This window comes from Aquarana catesbeiana, linkage group LG02, assembly GCF_042186555.1.
Source record: "Aquarana catesbeiana isolate 2022-GZ linkage group LG02, ASM4218655v1, whole genome shotgun sequence".
Classification (NCBI taxonomy): domain Eukaryota; kingdom Metazoa; phylum Chordata; class Amphibia; order Anura; family Ranidae; genus Aquarana; species Aquarana catesbeiana.
The window spans coordinates 130,515,442-130,536,954 of record NC_133325.1 but is presented as its reverse complement, the minus strand read 5'-3'; the positions used below and the strand labels follow the sequence as shown (position 1 = coordinate 130,536,954).

The following is a 21,513-nucleotide window of genomic DNA, read 5'->3' as shown; positions in this document are numbered from 1 at the left end:
AGCATTGATAAAGCCTTTTTTTTTGTATCAATCTCCTGACTTGTGCCTGTCCCCAACGTTATCCCAGAGATCTTATGACAGTGCCTTGCCACCCATTTCAGGCTGCAAAGCAACAAAATGTAATTTTAACCATTTGCCCACCAGGCCAATTCTGACATTTCTCTCCTACATGTAAAAATCATCATTTTTTTGCTAGAAGATTACATAAAACCCCCAAACATTATATATGTTTTTTTTAGCAGAGACCCTAGAGAATACAATGGCAGCCATTGCATCTTTTTATCTCGCACAGTATTTGCACAGCAATTTTTCAAACGCTTTTTTTTTTTTGGAAAAAAAAAAAAAAAAAAAAAATGTTTCATGCTTTAAAAAAAAAAAAAAAAAAAAAACAGTAAAGTTAGCCCAATTTTTTTGCATAATGTGAAAGATGAAGTTGCGCTGAGTAAATAGATACTTAACATGTCACGCTTCAAAATTGCACATGCTCGTGGAATGGTAGAGGGAAATGACTGGTCTGCCTAGGTTAAAAAGGAAAGGGGGCCGTGCCACATCCAAAAAACTTATATAGGAAAAGGAAAGGGTTCCCCTGAGTGGATTTTTCCGGCACTTGCAAAAGTAATATATGTAAAATAGGAAAATACGCGTATATATGTATATTAGATAAAATGCTCGTGGAATGGCGCCAAACTTCGGTACTTCAAAATCCCCATAGGCGCCGCTTTAACATTTTTTACTGGTTACATGTTTTGAGTTACAGACTAGGTCTAGGGCTGGAATTATTGCTCTTGCTCTAACGTTCGCAGGGACACCTCACATGTGTGGTTTCAACACCGTTTTCATATGTGGGCAGGAATTACGTATGCATTCGCTTCTGTGTGCGAGCACACGGGGACAGAGGCACTTTAAAAATTAGTTTTTTTTTTTATTGTTAATTTTACTTAAAATTTTCTAATGTGATACTTTAAAAAAAAATGTTTTCATCACTTTTATTCCTATTACAAGGAATTACATCTCTTGTAATAGGAATATGGCATGACAGGACTTCCTTACAGTGAGATATGGGGTCAATAAGACTCCACATCTCACCTCTAGGCTGGGAAGCCTAAAATAATAATAAAAAAACACAAAAAAACCCCCAAAAAACAACGATCACGGCTTCCCAGCCGAGGTAGCGTAGTCTTTTGAAATGCAGAGGCTGGGCGTCATAACATCGCCCCGGACTCAGACAATCATAGAGACTCCGGCGACCATCTGGTCTGCCGGATATCTCTATGGTGGACATCCGGGGCCGGCGGATCCGTTCTCCGACTCACCGATCGCAGAGCTGAGTCGGTAGAAACGGATGGCGATGGGGGACACACGCCCCCGTAAGAACAATTTGGTGGCTATCTAGCCGCTATGATCGTTCTTATGGTGTAGGAAATCGCCAGCATCATTCAAATATACCCACCCAAAGCCCAGGACGTCCATGGATGCCCAGCAGTTGGCAGGTGGTTAAAGGGGATGATTCTTTTTTATACCCATTGTATAAAACCCATGTAGTTCCTACCCAAAGTTAAAATAGCTATACATATTAAGAAAGCATTCATAATATAAAAAAAAAAGAAAGAACACGCATTTAAAACTTACAAAGAACATGACAATGCAAAAAGAAAAACAGATTCACAGAAATTCAAAATGAACATGTTGCAAAAGAGTAGGACACACCACAAAAAAATTCTTCAGATATATTAATAATGTCAGGTCTGAGCATGTAGTCTGAGCATTTAGGTCTTTTACAATATAATTTTTAGTTGACTAGTAACAAAGTAAACACACAGTTTCCGGTTCTCTGACGGGAGAACAGACAGATCGTCTGTGCATACAGAGCATGCACAGACAATCTGTTATGTTCCCTGCACAGTCCCACCCCCCCCTTCAGTTAGAACACAAACTGACACACTTAACCCCTTCACAGCCCTAGTGTTAACCCCTTCACCGCCAGTGACATTTTAACAGTAATCAATGCATTTTTAATCGCACTGATCGCTGTATTAATGCCAATGGTCCCAAAAATGTGTCAAAAATGTGTCAAAATTGTCTGACGCGTCCGCTATGTCGCAGTCACGATAAAAATCGCAGATCGCCACCATTACTAGTAAAAAGAAAATTAAAAATGCTATCTTTTGCGCAAACCAATCAATATACGCTTGTTGCGATTTTTTTTTTACCAAAAATATGTAGAAGAATACACATCGGCCTAAACTGAAGAAAAAAATAATGTGTTTTTTTCAAAATTACTGCTTTTTTTGTTTTTAGCGCAAAAAATAAAAAACCGCAGTGGTGATCAAATACCACCAAAAGAAAGCTATATTTATGGGGAAGAAAAAGGACGCCAATTTTGTTTGGGTGCAACGTCGCACAACCGCGCAAATGTCAGTTAAAACGACAGTTCCAAATTGCAGAAAGTACTCTGGTCAGGAAGGACAGTTAGAAGTGGTAGGGCAGTTAGGGTTAGCCCCCTTTAGGTCTAGGGTATCCCCCTACCCCCCCCAATAAAGTTTTAACCCCTTGATCACCCCCTGTCGCCAGTGTCACTAAGCGATCGTTTTTCCTGATCGCTGTATTAGTGACACAGGTGACGCTAGTTAGGGAGGTAAGTATATAGGTTCGCTGTCAGCGTTTTATGGCGGCAGGGACCCCCATATACTACCTAATAAAGGTTTTAACTCCCTGATTGCCCCCTAGTTAACCCTTTCACCAGTGATCACCGTATAACTGTTACGGGTGACGCTGGTTAGTTAATTATAGTTTATCATAGTTTCAGGGCACCCGCCGTTTATTATATTATAAAGGTTTAACCTCCTAATCGCCCGGTGGTGATATAAGTTAAGTTTTTAGGGTCAGATAAGGTCTGCGTTAGGTTAGTGCCAGTACCGCTAACACCCACGCACGCAGCATACACCTCCCTTAGTGGTATAGTATCTTAACGGATCGATATCTGATCCGATCTATACTAGCGACCCCAGCAGTTTAGGGTTCCCAAAAACGCAGTGTTAGCGGGATCAGCCCAGATACCTGCTAGCACCTGCGTTTTGCCCCTCGGCCCAGCCCACCCAAGTGCAGTATCGATCGATCACTGACACTTACAAAACACTAAACACACATAACTGCAGCGTTCGCAGAGTCAGGCCTGATCCCTGCAATCGCTAACAGTTTTGATACAGTCGCTAACAGTCAGGAGCTTTTTTGCCTGTGAGTCTCACTAGTATACCACTAAATTTAGAGCCCAAAATGGCAAATCAAAGGTACACTAGTGAAGAGGCCTACACGTTTCTGAGCATGACAGATAGTGAAGAGGAAGGCCCTCATCTGTCAGATTCAGGCTCAGAATACGATCCTGTAGACGACAGCGGCTCCATGACAGATATCTCTGACGACGGAGTTGTGGTCCCTGCCAAAGTCAGGTGTACCAGCCCCCGAACTACTTCTTCTGTCCTTGAAGTGCAAGAATCGCAGGGTCCTGATATGGAGCAGAGAAGTACTAGCGCCGCTATTCCTTCTGGTGAACTGGCAACACCCTGGTTGTATATCCAGCACTGCAGTAACACTTGGTGACGTGGCGAGTCCCACAAGTGCAGTTCAAGCTGGCGAGGTGGCAAGCACAAGTAGTGTCCCACTGCCACCAAGAAGACGGACACAGGCCCGTCGCGCCCATAGTGCCCTTCCTGCTGCATTCGCCAATCCGAATTGGGAACCCACCACTTCTGCAGCACCCGTACTTCCCCCATTCACTGGCCCACCCGGCATTCAGGTGGAAACAGTTGATTTTACGTCACTGGATTTTTATTCGCCGTTTTTCACCGAAGATCTCTATAGATCTATTGTGGACCAAAGCAATTTGTACGCTGGTCAACACATCGCCACTATTCCCCAGTCCTCCCTTACCAGAGATTGGAAACCAATTACGGTTTCCGAATTTAAGCTCTTTCTGGGCCTTTCCCTCAACATGGGCATAAATAAAAAGAGTGAGTTGCGGTCATATTGGTCCACTGACCCAATTTACCATATGCCCGTGTTCTCTGCCTCCATGGCCAGGGCACGATACGAGCAGATTTTGCGGTTCATGCACTTTAACAACAATGAACTCTGTCGTCCTCGTGGAGACCCTGAATACGATCGGCTCTACAAAATTCGGCCCCTCGTAAACCACTTCAACCAACATTTTGCAGACTTGTTTACTCCCCCATCAAGTTGTCTGTGTTGATGAGTCCCTGATTAAGTTTTCTGGCCACTTGTCATTCAAACAGTACCTTCCCAGCAAGCGTGCCAGATACGGGGTCAAGATGTATAAGCTCTGTGACAGGGCCACAGGCCATACATGTAGTTTTATGGTTTACGAGGGCAAAGATAGTCACGTAGAGCCGACAAACTGCCCTGACTACACAGGAAGCGCTGGCAAGATTGTGTGGGACTTGGTGTCACCCTTATTCGGAAAGGGATACTACTTGTACGTGGACAATTATTACACGAGCGTGCCACTTTTTAGTCACCTTTTTGATCATCAGATTGGAGCATGTGGCACCGTGCGACCTAATCACCGGGGCTTTCCCCAGCGGCTTGTAGATTCCAGTCTTAGGCTGGGGGAGAGAGCCTGCTTGCAGTGTAATAATTTGCTCGCTATGAAGTGGAGGGATAATAAGAATGTTTTCGTTCTTACCTCCCTTCATGCAGACACAACAGTCCAAATTGCTACTGCGACTGGTGTTGTGGAGAAACCCCTCTGTCCACGAATATAACCAAAATATGGGAGGGGTGGACCTCAACGACCAGTTGTTGGCGCCGTACCTAGTTGCCCGTAAGGCCAGACGCTGGTACAAAAAAGTGTCTATTTCAATTGGCTTTGCTGAACGCTTATGTGCTATACAGAGCTTCAGGACGGACTGGATCCTTCCTTAAATTCCAGGAAGAGATCGTCAGAGCCCTTCTGTTTCCAGACGGTGCTCCACCTCACCTTTTCCAACCAAATGCAGTAAGCCGGCTGCATGAGAGGCATTTTCTTTATGTCCTCCCGAGTACCCCTACCCAACGAGCCCCCCCAAAAAAATGTTGCGTCTGCAGAAAGCGCGGATATAGGCGTGACACGCGGTATTATTGTCCCTCCTGTCCTGACAATCCTGGTCTTTGCATTGGTGAATGTTTTGAATGCTACCATACACTAGTTGAGTATTAGCGTAGGGTACAGCACTGCACAGACTAGAGCACACTTTCACAGGGTCTCCCAAGATGCCATTGCATTTTGAGAGACCCAAACCTGGTACCAGTTACAAAAGTTAAAGTTACCAAAAAAAAATTATTGTCGTTTTACTGTTCTCTCTATTGTTCTGCTCTTTTTTACTGTATTCTATTCTGCAATGTTTTATTGTTATGTTTTTATCATGTTTGCTTTATAAGTATGCAATTTTTTTTTATACTTTACTGTTTACTGTGTTTTATTGGTAACCATTTTTTTGTTTTCAGGTACACCATTCAGCTGCAGAGCGGATTTATTTATCTTGACAGCAACAGCATTTGCTCCCACGATACATAAAACCGTGACTCCAGCGCTGTTGGAGGTGATTTCACCACCACAGTTACATACTTCAGCATATATGCCGAAGCATGGGGGCAGCAGTGGGTGGAGGAGCGATTTGCTCCTGCCTTTTGCGGGAGGATGCCCCCATGCTTCGGCATATATATATTTTAGGCACAGGTTGCGTTTAAATGTTTTATTTTTTACTATTTTTTTTTTTTTTTGTATTTGCTTTGCAGGTATGGTAAGTCTTACTGTTATACTGTAATGTTACTTTGTTTTTTTGTTAACCATCATTTGCTTAGCAGGTACGCCATTCAGTTGCAGTGCGTATTTATTTATCTTGACAGCAACAGAGTTTGCTCCCACGATACATAAAGCCGTGACTCCAGCGCTGTCGGAGGAGATATCACCACCACAGTTACATACTTCAGCATATATGCCGAAGCGTGGGGGCAGCAGTGCGTGGAGGAGCGATTTTCTCCTACCTTTTGCGAGAGGATGCCCCCATGCTTCGGCATATATATACGGTGCATGCATGCCCATCATTAGAAGTGGGTGGATAAAGGGAGGTATTCTAATGGTGGGCATACCCACCGATCAATATCTTTATTTTGTTCAGCCCACAGGCCGCATGAAAAAAAAGTTTACAATATATGCCCAACAAGGACCAGCAACGTACTGGTATGTTGCTGGACTTTGAGTGGTTATACCAGAATGATGCCTGCAGATTTAGGTATCATTCCTTTCAGCCAGCGGTCAGCTTTCATGTAAAAGCAATCCTAGCGGCTAATTAGCCTCTAGACTGCTTTTACAAGCAGTGGGAGGGAATGCCCCCCCCACCGTCTTCCATGATTTTCTCTGGCTCTCCTGTCCCAACAGGGAACCCGAGAATGCAGCCGGTGATTCGGCCAGCTGACCATAGAGCTGATCAGAGACCAGAATGGCTCCAATAATCTCTATGGCCTAAGAAACTGGAAGCTACGAGCATTTCATGACTTCGCTGGATGTAAACAGCGCCATTGGGAAATTGGGAAAGCATTTTATCACACCGATCTTGGTGTGGTCAGATGCTTTGAGGGCAGAGAAGAGATCTGGGTTCTAATAGACCCCAATTTAAAAAAAAAAAAATAAATAAATTACCTGTCACTACCTATTGCCATCATAGGGGATATTTACATTCCCTGAGATAATAAAAATGATTAAAATCAGTAGCAGTAGACCTCCTCTGTAAATCTAAAGTGGTAACCTGTAAAGGCTTTTAAAAATGTATTTATTTTGTCGCCACTGCACGTTTGTGCGCAATTTTAAAGCACGTCATGTTTGGTATCCATGTACTCGGCCTAAGATCATCTTTTTTATTTCATCAAACATTTGGGCAATATAGTGTGTTTTAGTGCATTAAAATTTTAAAAAGTGTGTTTTTTTCCCCAAAAAATCGCTGCGCAAATACTGCAAATAAAGCATTTGCTTTAAAAAAATATATATAATGTTTGGGGGTTCAAAGTAATTTTCTTGCAAAAATTTTTTTTTTTCATGTAAACAAAAAGTGTCAGAAAGGGCTTTGTCTTCAAGTGGTTAGAAGAGTGGGTGATGTGTGACATAAGCTTCTAAATGTTGTGCATAAAATGCCAGGACAGTCAAACCCCCCCCCCAAATTACCCCATTTTGGAAAGTAGACTCCCCAAGCTATTTGCTGAGAGGCATGTTGAGTCCATGGAATATTTTATATTGTGCACAAAGCTGTCACTAAATGATATATTGCTCAAACATGCCATGGGAATATGTGAAATTACACCCCAAAATACATTCTGTTGCTTCTCCTGAGTACGGGGATACCACATGTGTGAGACTTTTTGGGAGCCTAGCCGCGTACGGGACCCCGAAAACCAAGCACTGCCTTCAGGCTTGCTAAGGGCATACATTTTTGATTTCACTCTTCACTGCCTATCATAGTTTCGGAGGCCATGGAATGCCCAGGTGGCACAACCCCCCCCCCCAAATGACCCTATTTTGGAAAGTAGACACCCCAAGCTATTTGCTGAGAGGTATAGTGAGTATTTTGCAGACCTCACTTTTTTTCACAAAGTTTTGAAAAAAAAAATGTTTTTCTTCTTGTCTTTCTTCATTTTCAAAAACAAATGAGAGCTGCATAATACTCACCATGCCTCTCAGCAAATAGCTTGGGGTGTCCACTTTCCAAAATGGGGTCATTTGGGGGGTTTCGTGCCATCTGGGCATTTTATGGCCTTCAAAACTGTGATAGGTAGTGAGGAGTGAAATCAAAACTTTACGCCCTTAGAAATCTTGAAGGCGGTGCTTGGATTTCGGTGCCCCGTACGCAGTTAGGCTCCCAAAAAGTCCCACACGTCTTTTTCCGTTTATAGCGCAAAAAATAAAAACTGCAGAGGTGATCAAATACCATCAAAAGAAAGCTATTTGTGGGAACAAAAGGATGCAAATTTTGTTTGGGTACAGCATTGCATGAACGCGCAATTAGCAGTTAAAGCGACGCAGTGCCAAATTGTAAAAAGTGCTCTGGTCAGGAAGGGGGTAAATCCTTCTGGGGCTGAAGTGGTTAATTCAGCTAAAAAAAAATTGCATTGATTACAGTAAAAATGTCACTGGCAGTGCAGGGGTTAACCCCTAGGTGGCGTTGTAAGGGTTGAATCCTAGGGAGTGATTCTAAATGTGGGGGGGGGGGAGTGGCTGTGTTTGACACTACACTGATCACCTCTCCCGATTACAGGGAGCGGTGATCAGTGACAATATGTAGGCAGAATGGGGAGATACTTGTTTACATTAGCATCTCACTGTGAGACGATTGCGGGTATCCCCGTGGACATCGGGCCCGCGATCACGGAGATCGCAGCAGCTGCGCGAGCCGCCTCTTAAAGGGCAACTTACAGGTACGTTTTATCTGCCTGTACGTGCCCTTCTGCGCATTTGCGTGAGGCGGTGGGGAAGCGGTTAATAACGACATGCAAGCCCAACCTGCAGTTTCTGAAGCTAGCAAAATACTTTCTAGTATCATAAGAGGTATAGACTCCACTCCCTCCTCTACCCAGCATGCCTAAAATTTGCAGCAACCAGTACCGAGAGCTTAAACAGAGCTGGTGGACCTAGAGCCCCACAATGGATATGACAACTGTTCATCCGTGACCACTTCTATGTTTATCTTCCTTTTTCCCACAGGAAAAGGCCGGCCATAACCGTTAATGGGCAGGCTGAATGTACCAAGTTGACTGATCAGCTTGGGTACAACCAACATGCCAGATTCTCTTGCGATTGCTATCAGCTGAGATGGGCGCTAGCTATAATCACCGTCTTCTCCCGGTGGAGATGGCTTCCCCCGCCCGCCCCAACCGGGAGAAGACAATTGCCGATTGCCTTGTCAGCACGGTCTGTGCTGATGTGGGAATTGTGCGAATTTCTCCTGCAACCCAAAATTTGCATTGTGTATGGCCTGCCTTTTTGGGCATTCATGGTTATTGTTACTGGCAGAATAGTGCCATAAATAGTGGAAATGAGACCTTTAATAGATAATGGCCTAAGCCAGCATCTCATCCAGCAGGGCTGTGTGATACTGCACAGGGTAGGTCTTAAGCCTAGTACACATTTTTTTTTTTTTTTTGTTCAACCCAGCGGGCTAAACGGAAAACAAAAAACTGACAGCTCAGTAGGAGCTGCTGTACTAATGCGATGTCCGTACAGTGATCTCTCCCGCTAAGTTATTGTGTTCTGACAAGGGGAACGGCCAATAGCTGAGAGCGCTGATCAGATGCAGATGGGCAGACTTTTGGTCATGCCCATTTGACAGAAGCATAACAGCCAGCTTCTGTCGGACCAACGGCTGCACACACGGGCCGAATGTCGGCCGGTTTCTACTGAACCAGCTGATGGCACCCGATATTTAGCCCGCATGTGAAGCCCTTTAGCCTGTGCTGATTCATGCCTGATCTGAAGGGCACTGATAAAACCTTTAGCGTGGTAGTTTAAATTCCTTCCTTAGAAAAATCTAACTTTTTCAGAGGGGTCTCGGAATACAGTATATTTGAGGTACATACTGAACACCCTGGGATTTCCACAAATCTTTCAATCCAGGCAGATTATGGTTATCCCAGAAGGAAGTGTGAATGGTGAATCCCTTGTACTTTAGCTGGGTTCTTAGCTATAACCATAATTTACAGTGGGGATGGAAAGTATTCAGACCCCCTTAAATTTTTCACTCTGTTATATTGCAGCCATTTGCTAAAATCATTTAAGTTCATTTTTTTTCTTCATTAATGTACACAGAGCACCCCATATTGACAGAAAAACACAGAACTGACAAAATTTTTGCAGATTTACTAAAAAATAAAAACTGAAATATCACATGGTCCTAAGTAGGGTCGTCCCGATACCACTTTTTTTAGGACCGAGTACAAGTACCGATACTTTTTTTCCCAAGTACTCGCCGATACCGATTACCGATACTTTTTTTTTTAATGTCACGTGACAGTGTTTTTTTTTTTTTTTTTTTTAACAGTGCTTTTTTTGGGGGGTGAATGTTGTGTGTGTGTGTGTGTGTTTTTTTTTATTTACAACTTTTCTTTTTTACAATCTTTTTTTTTATTCTTTATTGCAATATGTGTTTTTTTTTAATCAGCCCTGTTGGGGGGCTTTGGTGAGATATCAGGGGTCTTAACAGACCTCTGATATCTCCCCCTTGAGACAGAGAAAGAGACAGAGGATAGAGATTCCCCAGTCCCTTTCTCTGCAGCCTCAGCTGCACTGAGAATGAATGGAGAGAAGACAGCGGCTCCTCTCCATTCATAAACTGACACATCGTAATCACAGGAGATTACAATGTTTCAGTTATGTGAATAGACAGAGTCAGCTGACTCTGTCTATTCACAAAAGAAGGAGGAGGGGGACGGTGGAACGGAGGGGGAGAGAGAAGGAGAGGGGAACGGAGGGGACAATGGAGGGGACAGCGGAGAGGCACAGCAGAAAGGAGGGGACAGCGGAGGGGGACAGAAAAGGAGAGAGGAACGGAGGGGGACAGCGGAGAGGCACAGATAATGAAAGAGGAACGGAGGGGACAGCGGAGAGGTACAGAGAATGAAAGAGGAACGGAGGGGACAGCGAGGAGACACAGGGAAGGAGAGGGGAACGGAGGGGACAGCGGAGAGACACAGGGAAGGAGAGGGGAACGGAGGGGACAGCGGAGGGACACAGAGAATGAAAGAGGAACGGAGGGGACAGCGGAGGGGGACAGAAGAGGAGAGAGAAACGGAGGGGGCACAGAGGAGGATGCAGTGACATACAGCGGTGAGCTATTACCGCTGTATGTCACTGAAGCAGCTGAAAGCCGCTGGGGGAGAATCTTGTAACTCCCCCACGCGCCGATCACAGCTGTCTTCCAGGTATCGGGGGAAGCATCGGGAGCATTTGTCCGAGTACAAGTACTTGGGCAAATGCTCGGTATCGGTGCCGATACCGATACTAGTATCGGTATCGGGACAACCCTAGTCCTAAGTATTCAGACCCTTTGCTGTGACACTCATATTTAACTTAATTTAATAAGGTGCTGTCCATTTCTTTTGATCATCCATGAGATGGTTCTACACCTTGAGTCCAGCTGTGTTTGATTATACTGACTGGACCTGATTAGGAAAGCCACACACCTGTCTATATAAGACCTTACAGCTCACAGTGTATGCCAGAGCAAATGAGAATCATGAGGTCAAAGGAACTGCCTGAAGAGCTCAGAGACAGAATTGTGGCAAGGCACAAGACGTCCATTTAAGATGTCCGAAACGTCTTAAAATGGAAGACGTTTGGGACGACCAGAACCCTTCCTAGAGCTGGCCGTCAGGCCAAACTGAGCTATCGGGGGGAGAAGAGCCTTGGTGAGAGAGGTAAAGAACAACCCAAAGATCACTGTGGCTGAGCTCCAGAGATTCAGTCGGGAGATGGGAGAAATTTGTAGAGAGTCAACCATCACTGTAGCCCTCCACCATTCGGGGCTTTATTGCAGAGTGGCCGGACGGAAGCCTCTCCTCAGTGTAAGACACATGAAAGCCCGCATGGAGTTTGTTAAACAACACCTGAAGGACTCCAAGATGGTGAGAAATAAGATTCTCTGGTCTGATGAGACCAAGATAGAACTTTTTGGCCCTAATTCTAAGCGGTATGTGTGGAGAAAACCAGGCACTGCTCATCACTTGTCCAATACAGTCCCAACAGTGAAGCATGGTGGTGGCAGCATCATGCTGTGGGGGTGTTTTTCAGCTGCAGGGACAGGACGACTGGTTGCAATCAAGGGAAAGATGAATGCGGCCAAGTACAGGGATATCCTGGATGAAAACCTTCTCCAAAGTGCTCAGGACCTCAGACTGGGCCGAAGGTTATCCTTCCAACAAGACAATGACCCTAAGCACACAGCTAAAATAACGAAGGAGTGGCTTCACAACAACTCCGTGACTATTCTTGAATGGCCCAGCCAGAGCCCTGACTTAAACCCAATTGAGCTTCTCTGGAGAGACCTAAAAATGGCTGTCCACCAACGTTTACCATCCAACCTGACAGAACTGGAGAGAATCTGCAAGGAGGAATCCAGGTGTGAAAAACTTGTTGCATCTTTCCCAAAAAGACTCATGGCTGTATTAGATCAAAAGGGTGCTCCTACTAAATATCGAGCAAAGGGTCTGAATGACCCATGTGATATTTCAGTTTTTCTTTTTTAATAAATCTGCAAAAATGTCATCAATTCTGTGTTTTTCTGTCAATATGGGATGCTGTGTGTACAATAATGAGGAAAAAAAATGAACTTAAATGATTTTAGCAAATGGCTGTAATATAAAAAAAGAGTGAAAATTTTAAGGGGATCTGAATACTTTCTGTCCCCACTGTACATACAAAAAGCAGAAGAGCTGTGATCAAAGGCTAAGGAACCCACTTCCACATCTCCAAAAGGGGAGTTATGCTTGGAGCCCATAACAAGCATAGCAGGATTGGGTTTAGCTAGCAAGGATGAGGCACAGCCCAACAGGTGCTGGAGTTGAGGTCTGGAAATAGGCCTTGGAGACTGCCAGTTCAACATCTTTAGGGAGATGTAGCGTTCCAAATAAAACATGGCAGGCCCTTTTACCAAAGCAGGTCTCAGGAAAAGTGCATCAATCTTTTTGACCCAAACGTCTAGTACCCAAACTGTGGATTTGTGTATGATAGAAAATTTGGGGCATTCATATTTTAATTGGATTACACTGCCCTACCACTGTAAAAGGAAAGTGACACCAAGTCTTTCAATTCTGCTGGAAGTGCATCCAAAGTGGTGCAAGATTAAGGTCTAAGAAACAGTTAGGGTCTGTCATCTGAATACCCAAGCATTTAAATTGGTGCAGTACTTTTATGTCCCAAGTTCTCTCCGACACTGGCTGAGTCAGTGAGGCCCAAAAAGGAGCCAAACTTTTCAGTTAAAGATATGAGGGTAGACAGAGTTTTGAGTAGGTCTCAAAAAACAGGTTGGCATTATCAGCACACAATGCTATTTTGTCCTCTGTCTCCCTTTTTGAACCAAAGTGAATCTATGGGTTTTCTGACTACAGCTGCTAAAGGTCCAATGGCAAGAGCAAAGAGCAGTGGTAATTATTCTGAAGACTCAATTAACACAAATACACGCAGAGAAAGATGCATTAGCAGTTGCATTCATTTTAAAAATTGGCACCCACACCATATGCATTTAGGACCCTCCAGAGATAGGTCCCTCTCGACCCTGTTAAAGTGGTTGTAAACCCTTACACACCACTTTTACCTACAGGTAAGCCTATAATAAGGTTTACCTATAGGTACTGGAAATACCTCCTAAACCTGCACGGAATAGGAGATATTTGCCATATACGCTTGCGCTGACATCATTGGCGCATGCGCACTGAAGAAAGGGCATGATCGTGCCATTTCTTAAGGGCCCGTGCCGTCGGCTCCCGCGCACATGTGTGGGAAAGACGTCACGCTGCTCTGGCCAGTCACAGAGCCCGAGTCCACGACCCCGGAAAAAAGAGTTAAGATGGACGAGGCCACCAGCGGGGACATCACGGGCTTTGTTTGCAGGTAAGTGGCACATAAGGGGCTAGTATGCTTTTACTTTGCAGGGAACAATAGAGGAAGTAAAACCCATCAAGGTTTTACTTCCTCTTTAAAAGCCTAAACAGTATCAAGAGAAAGGATTGCCCCCCTCTCACCTCTATTTGTTGGGACCAATATACTGATATAGGTACTTGTGGATCTATTGGATATGAATCCTGATTGGTCTGAGTAGAAAATTCTGGTAATCAGATTATAATGTGGTCAACCAGTACACGAGTGAGCAGTTTAATGTCTGAACACAGTAGGCAAATTGGCTTATATGGATGGGGCAGGTTGGGATCCCTGCCTTCTTTAGGGATAACAATCATCATTGTGGACCTCGTGCATAGAGGGTGGTAGTGCGCCTGCCTCAAAGGCTATCTCCAGTACCCATAGCAGCTGAGAAGCCACCAATACTAGCCTTACGGTTAGAGAAGCAGGAAACTGCTGCATTTCTTCAGCAATTACTCTAGTTTGATGGGGGCATTTAGGAGGGCTTTATCCTGAGGCATAAAACTCAGAAGGGTGGTTGAGGAACAAAAATGTGATCATTATAGTATAAAGGACTTTGACAATTTAGAACTATACAAATCTTCATATGACGATGACTTAAAACTAGTTCAGTAGCTTGGGGGGGTTCGTAACTGTTCTCCTGTTCAGTGTGTAAATGGAAGCAATACATTAGGCTTTCTAAATGCAAGAAGTAAATGAAATTGTGGGACCCAGCACCTAAACCAAGTATGCTCCAAGATTACTAGATTAATAAAAAGGGGTGGGGTGGACTGGCACAGTATTGCTATGAATGAACCACTGAAGCAGGTAGGTTGTGCTCATTAAGCAACTGGGTTTTTCTGGAAGCAGACACAAGCTCTGCCCATAGCAGTCTGATTTAAAAAGGTCACTGAAATCAATGAGCTGGAAGACTTGGCCACGGAGAGGGGCCTTCGGGAAAAATACCTCAAAAAGTGGTTCTACTGGCACGAATTGTGCACTCTGAGGAGTACAAGGTCTTGCTGTGCTAAACCGTCTAAATTGGAGGTCGTCCAAGTAGTTCTGGTCCTGGAGGGATTGCGGCGTGATTGGAACCCTTCTCTTTACCTCCCACATTCCTTTATTATCTCTAGTCTTCCTGCAGCTGATTATTTTCCCCATTACAGATTTACTATGCCTTGTTCTACACTGTGTGGGGGTGGCCATCTTGCCTTCTCATGTCAGAGCCTCTAGGCTAGCAGCACAGTAGTAACATTACCAAACCTCACTCAAAATCTGAGACTAGCAGTAAGAGGCAGCAGTGCTTTAGATCTCACATTGAAAATGTGTACCCACTATTGATGAAAAAGGAGTGTCTAGGCAGCCTCACATACCATGATCTTTTATTTTCAGGAAGAATTCTGGGCAAAATGTACATTTTACAGGTTACTTGCTTAGGCATAATTAAAATTTCTAGATGCTCCTCATAACACAACAAACCATTTAAATCACTTTTAATCTAAGTAAAATTAAAAGTTTTTCCTTGTTTAAAGCTAGGCTAAAAACACAAAAATATGGTTTTGTTACAAAGCAGAGCAAAAAAATAAAAAATACATACAGAAAAATGTGTGTCAGAAAGGTAAAGGATTCATTATGAAGTTAATGTTAACTAGGTGTTAATCAGTGGTTAATACTGAAGTTAACTTAAATACCTGAAAGATCACAAGCCCTTATTCATACAATTTTCTCAGCCACCATCAATTCCTTTGCGACTATCCTGAAAGCAGAAAATTTAAAAGTAATTATATTCAAGATGAACACATAGAACCACAGAAAAACCAAAATGTATGACAAATAAAACTAAATTATTCACACAGATGCCTAGATAAGGTATATACAGTTGTGCTCATAAGTTTACATACCCTGGCAGAATTTAGGATTTCTTAATTTTTTAGAGAATATGAATGAGAACACAAACTTTTCTTTCACTCATGGTTAGTGTTTGACTGAAGCCATTTATTATCAATCAACTGTGTTTACGCTTTCAAAATCATAACAGAAACTACCCAAATGACCCTGATCAAAAGTTCACATACCCTGGTGATTTTGGCCTGATAGCATACACACAAATTGACACAAAGGGGTTTGAATGGCTATTAAAAACGTAACCAACCTCACCTGTGATCTGTTTGCTTGTAATTAGTGTGTGTGTGTATAAAAGGTCAATGAGTTTCTGGACTCCTGACAGACCCTTGCATTATTCATCCAGTGCTGCACTGACGTTTCTGGATTCTGAGTCATGGGGAAAGCAAAAGAATTGTCAAAGGATCTGCGGGAAAAGGTAGTTGAACTGTATAAAACAGGAAAGGGATAAAAAAGGATATCCAAGGAATTGAGAAAGTCAATCAGCAGTGTTCAAACTCTAATCAAGAAGTGGAAAATGAGGGGTTCTGTTGAAACCAAAGTACAGTCAGGTAGACCAACTAAAATTTCAGCCACAACTGCCAGGAAAATTGTTCGGGATGCAAAGAAAAACCCACAAATAACTTCAGTTGAAATACAGAACTCACTGAAAACGTGTGGTGTGGCTGTCTCAAGATGCACAATAAGGAGGCACTTAAAGCAAGATGGGCTGCATGGTCGGGTTGCCAGAAGAAAGCCATTACTACGCAAATGCCACAAAGTATCACACTTACAATATGCCAAACAGCAGAGACACAAGCCTCAAACCTTATGGCACAAAGTAATTTGGAGTTTTAAGACCAAAATTTAGCTTTTTGGCCACAAACATAAATGCTACATTTGGAGAGAAGTCAACAAGGCCTAGGATGAAACGTACACCATTTCTACTGTGAAACACGGAGGTGGATCGCTAATGTTGTGAGGATGTGTGAGCTACAAAGGCACAGAAAATTTGGTCAAAATTGATGGCAAGATGAATGCAGTATGTTATCAAAAAATACTGGAGGAACATTTGCATTCATCAGTCAGGATGCTGCGCATGGGACGTACTTGGACATTCCAACATGACAATGATCCAAAGCACAAGGCCAAGTCGACCTGTCATTGGCTACAGCAGAATAAAGTGAAGGTTCTGGAGCAGCCCGCTCAGTTTCCTGACCTCAATATAATTGAGCCACTTCTGGGGAGATCTCAAATATGCAGTTCATGCAAGACAGCCCAAGAAAAAATTTACAGGAACTGGAGGATTTTTTCCAAGAGGAATGGGCAGCTTTACCATCTGAGAAGATAAAGAGCCTCATCCACAAATACCACAAAAGACTTCAAGCGGTCATTGATGTTAAAGGGGACAATATATGGTATTAAGAACTGGGGTATGTAAACTTTTGATCATGGTCATTTGGGTAATTTCTGTTGTCATTACGATAAAAAAAAAAAAAAAAAAAAGAGAGTAAAAACAGTTGATTGATAATAAATGGCTTCAGTCAAACACTAACCATGATAGAAAGAAAAGTTTTCGTGTTTTCATATTCTCTGTAAAATGGCCAAGAAATCAAATTCTACCAGGGTATGTAAACGTATGAGCACAAAAGGTACATATAAGCAATAATATTTTAGACACATGGCACTTACAATTTAAAGACATTAACCAGCAACACCATTTTCCAGTAAACTTTAAATACAAATACTTAATATGAGTTGGTGTAATACTGAGGAATTGCCCTGTATAAAAACTCTTTAAAAATTATCCATTACCAATTTGTTTTTACAAGTATTAATAATTCCTAAATTTTAAATCACTGATCTAACAAATAATTCAAGTACCGCTTCTACCAAAAAAAAAAAAAACCCCACTATGATATGGGTATTCTGACTGGCAAAATCAGACGTTTTACCCGTTAATATTTTTTATAAACACAACAGAATGCTAAAATGATGAGCATCAGTAGCCTGCAAGCGGTAGAAGAAAACAGATCTTGAGGTGCCTTTCACAAAACCTAGGTGGATATTAAAGTGTTACTAAACCAAGGTCCCTGCATTCACTATATCTGGTCTCCCACAGTACACATATGGAAATGAAATTATTTTAGTAAATATAAACTGCTAAATACCTTTTCTCAGCAGTGTATAACAGTCTTGTGACTTCTAACAGTGTCGGGTTGAAGCTTGGAGGAGTTTTCATTCTCCCATGAATGTCCTATAACAGGGATATGCAATTGGCGGACCTCCAGCTGTTGCAAAACTACAAGTCCCATCATGCCTCTGGGTGTCATGCTTGTGGTTGTCAAAATCTTGCTTTGCCTCATGGGACTTGTAGTTCTGCAACAGCTGGAGGTCCGCTAATTGCATATCCCTGTCCTATAAGGATGCAGGACCCCTAATCCTCTGTCTGGACAGTGCCAATTAACCCTGTGCTGATTTCACTCTCCCAAGAAAAAAAAACCCACTAGTAACACATCAAGCTGAGCATGTGCAGACTGACGCCACTAACTGTCTTATCCAGAGATGTTTTGGAGACAATGCAAGAAGGAGAGGATCAGAGAAGACAAGATCAAATAGCCTTTTTACACAATGCAGAGGATTAACCCCCCTTAGGTTCCACATTGAGTATAACAGCATGCTCTACTGCATATACACACCGATTTTACTCTTGTGGGTTTAGTAACACTTTAACAGATTGAAAAAAACTCAGTAGGCTCATCTTAATCTTATATATGCTTTTATAGCAAGATATGACTGTGTAGGAAAAAGAAACTATTAGGGGCCTTCCCGTAGTTTACAGACTTTGCACACAACAAAGCAATGGAAAAGAGAAGAGATGTATTTTACGAGACAGATTTACGCAAGATCACAGCAAGATTCATAAAACCCTCAAACAAGTCTTCTACTGGCCAGATAACGTTCCACTTCAGTAGAATACATGTCCCTAGACACTTAAAAGTTTATCTAATAAAAAACAAACAAAAAAATGCCTAATGACTTTATGCAGTACTGATGTTTGTAGAACTCTTAAGTTGAATATACAGGATTTGCAGATACAAGGGATGCAAACGCAAAGGTACAAGTGCATATCCCTAAATACCTGGGTACGGCTTTGCTTTTAATCTTGTATTTTTATCTTCAAGGTTTCTGGTGTTGTATGCTCCAAATGTTAAAATAGATTTGAAATGAAGTTGAATTTTTTAAAATTTGAAAGGAAGTGGATATTGGATAGGCGTCTGATTCTGTGTTCTTGCTTGGTAAATTCTCTCCTTTATCTCTTCTTCCTAACTACATTGCAATATATCTTCTAGATTACAAGACTACGCCTTTAAAGATAAACTATATATCAGTTTACTGTAAAGTTTTTTTGTTTTGTTTATAAGTTGACAGAGAAACCATCAAAAATCCTGTACACTTACACAAATCAGTGCCTGAGCAACCAATCATCAGACATTAGGACTGTCATGTAGGAAGGCAAAGGTGATTGTAGCCATGTTATTGTGCTTGTTACAAAAACTACTGAGTACTGTCTGATACTTTATTTGCACCAACATCCAAATTTTCAGGAAAAGCTTTCCCCCTTCAAGGTCCAAGTATTACCAAGGAGGCAGACAAATCCTTAGAAATAGACCTTTGGATAGTTCTCAATATCATGGGGCTTTTGAGGGGCTGATGAATCAGAAAAGTCATGAAGGTAAAGACACAGACCTTATGGCACTACACTCCTACTTTGAAATGTTCCTCCTGAAAACATTTTACTATAAGGCTGGATCGCAACCAAAATATCAAATTCTTAGATTATGGTGTTACAGCATAGCTCTTAATGATCAATACACAAGTCAATTTATTAACATCAAAATGGTATTCTAGAACTTTTGATTACTGAAAACAGCAAACTATAAAAGTTGGAAGGTTATCTATGCTTAAAGAAGTTAATACTCCAAAGACCTGCTTTTTGTTTGCACACAGCAATCAACAAATTCAAAACTATTACAAATGTGAAATAGATGAATATCTCAGACAGATGTTCAATACATGACAGCAATTCTTTGATGGTATACCACCGAGCCCCAACATAAGCCCATGAATATAGCCTATCCAACTGCCTCTACCACAAAGATATTTATAATCTAATAGAATGCCTATCCAATTATAATGTTACTCTCATTTGCAGTTTGCAACTGACATTAGAATGACAGGAAGTAAAGAATTGGAGAGAAAATTACCAGAATAACGTCAGTATAAACATTCATGGAATGGAAAGTTGTTCATTACGTTTAAAATTCCAAGGTTTTTACATATAAATATATATAAGTATATGTATAAATATATACATGCAATTTATGATCTGCTTATTTCATGTTGTAGTTAACAATTGACAGAAAAGGGAATCGGTTAATGAAAAAGATCTACAAACATCATTAACTAGTTGACGCCCGCCCACCGTCACATGGGGGGTGGTGCAACTCTCGTTCTGGGACAACATCATATGACGGCGTCCCAGAACGGGCACTCTCGCGGGGGCACGCAGTGCTGCGATCGTGGCCACGCAGTGTTGCTAGGACACGGCACAACCCAGATCTCTGTAAAGCCGCATCCACGGCTCTTTAACCATGTGATCGGCTGTGTCGAATCACAGCCGGTCACATGTAAACAGATGCTGGTAAGACGACGATCAGCGGCATCTCCACGCAGGGGGCCATCTAGGCATGTAATCAGGGCACTGATCATCAGTGCCCTGATTACAATATAGATCCAACAGTGTCACCAATCAGTGCCCACCATTGCCAGCAATCAGTGCCCACCAGTGCTAGTCAGTACTGGCTATCAGTGCCGCCTATCAATGCTGCCCATCAATGCTGTCGATCTATGCCCATCAGTGCCCACCAGTGCGGCATATTGGTGCCTCCTCAGTACCACCTAATCAGTTCCCATAAATGCCACCTCAATGCCCACCAGTTCACCCTATCAGTGCCGCCTCATCAGCGCACATCAGTGGAGAAAAATTACATAGTTTGTCAGTAAATTTTGTAACTAAGTAAAACATTTTTTTTATTTGTGTGAAGAAAATAAAACATTTGTTTGGGTACAGTGTAGCATGACCGCGCAATTGTCAAAGTGCAACAGTGCTGAAAGCTGAAAAATGGTTTGGGCAGGAAGGGGGTGTAAGTGCCCTGTAGTCAAGTGGTTAAAGAAGCCCTATTCAGAGAGGCATATGATCCAAATATTAGGTTTTAATAGAGATACACATGATCTAAATATTAACTATAGATATTGTACAAAATGTTGGAGAATGGAGCAGCATTAGCAATGCAAGTTAATGATGAGTAACGAGTAGGCATTATTCTAGCATTAACATGGAGGTTACAGTGTCACAAATAAGACATTCTAAATCTGTTACAGCATATTTTTATAATGGAGTTAACAAAATGAATTGAAAGAGGAAACATGATAGAAATCACAAGCCTTACAGAACAATTCTGCTATTTAAAAAACTATTTAAAACTGTTCTAAACATTACTGGTAACCAATTACATTAGAGAAAAGCTAACAGACATGGAAAGGGTGGTATAAAAAGTTAATCCTTATCAACCAAGTATTTTTTAGTAATAAAAAAACGATAAAGTGCTGTAAAAGTTTCTAATGAAGGCACCCGGTGGGGTTGATTTACCAAAATTGGAGAATACAAAATATGGTGCACATCTGCATATAAACCAATCAGCTTCCAGTTTTTTTTGTCAAAGCTTAATTATACAAGCTGACGTTAAAAGTGGACTGGCTACCATGCAAAGCTACACCAGATTTTGCACTCTCCAGTTTTATTATCAGAAGTCTTTGAGCTTTATCATTTTTATCATTATCCATGCTATTAAGATGAGTTTAACATGCAACCTGTGCAGATTTTAGCCATCACCAGCAGAAACACTGGAAAAAGTGAA

General features: G+C 42.2%; 1 protein-coding gene across 3 annotated transcripts in view; it reads right to left on the bottom strand.

Moving 5' to 3' along the window:
- The window catches only part of PSPC1 (paraspeckle component 1), a 184,584-nt gene that overhangs the window by 10,470 nt on the left and 152,601 nt on the right, over window positions 1–21,513 (bottom strand). For all 3 annotated transcript variants that reach the window (XM_073613471.1, XM_073613472.1, XM_073613473.1), the window contains one exon: window positions 15,343–15,407. In XM_073613471.1, the coding sequence (XP_073469572.1) occupies window positions 15,378–15,407 (30 nt within the window). In that variant the 3' untranslated portion in view covers window positions 15,343–15,377. The remainder of the gene's footprint in view (window positions 1–15,342; window positions 15,408–21,513) is intronic.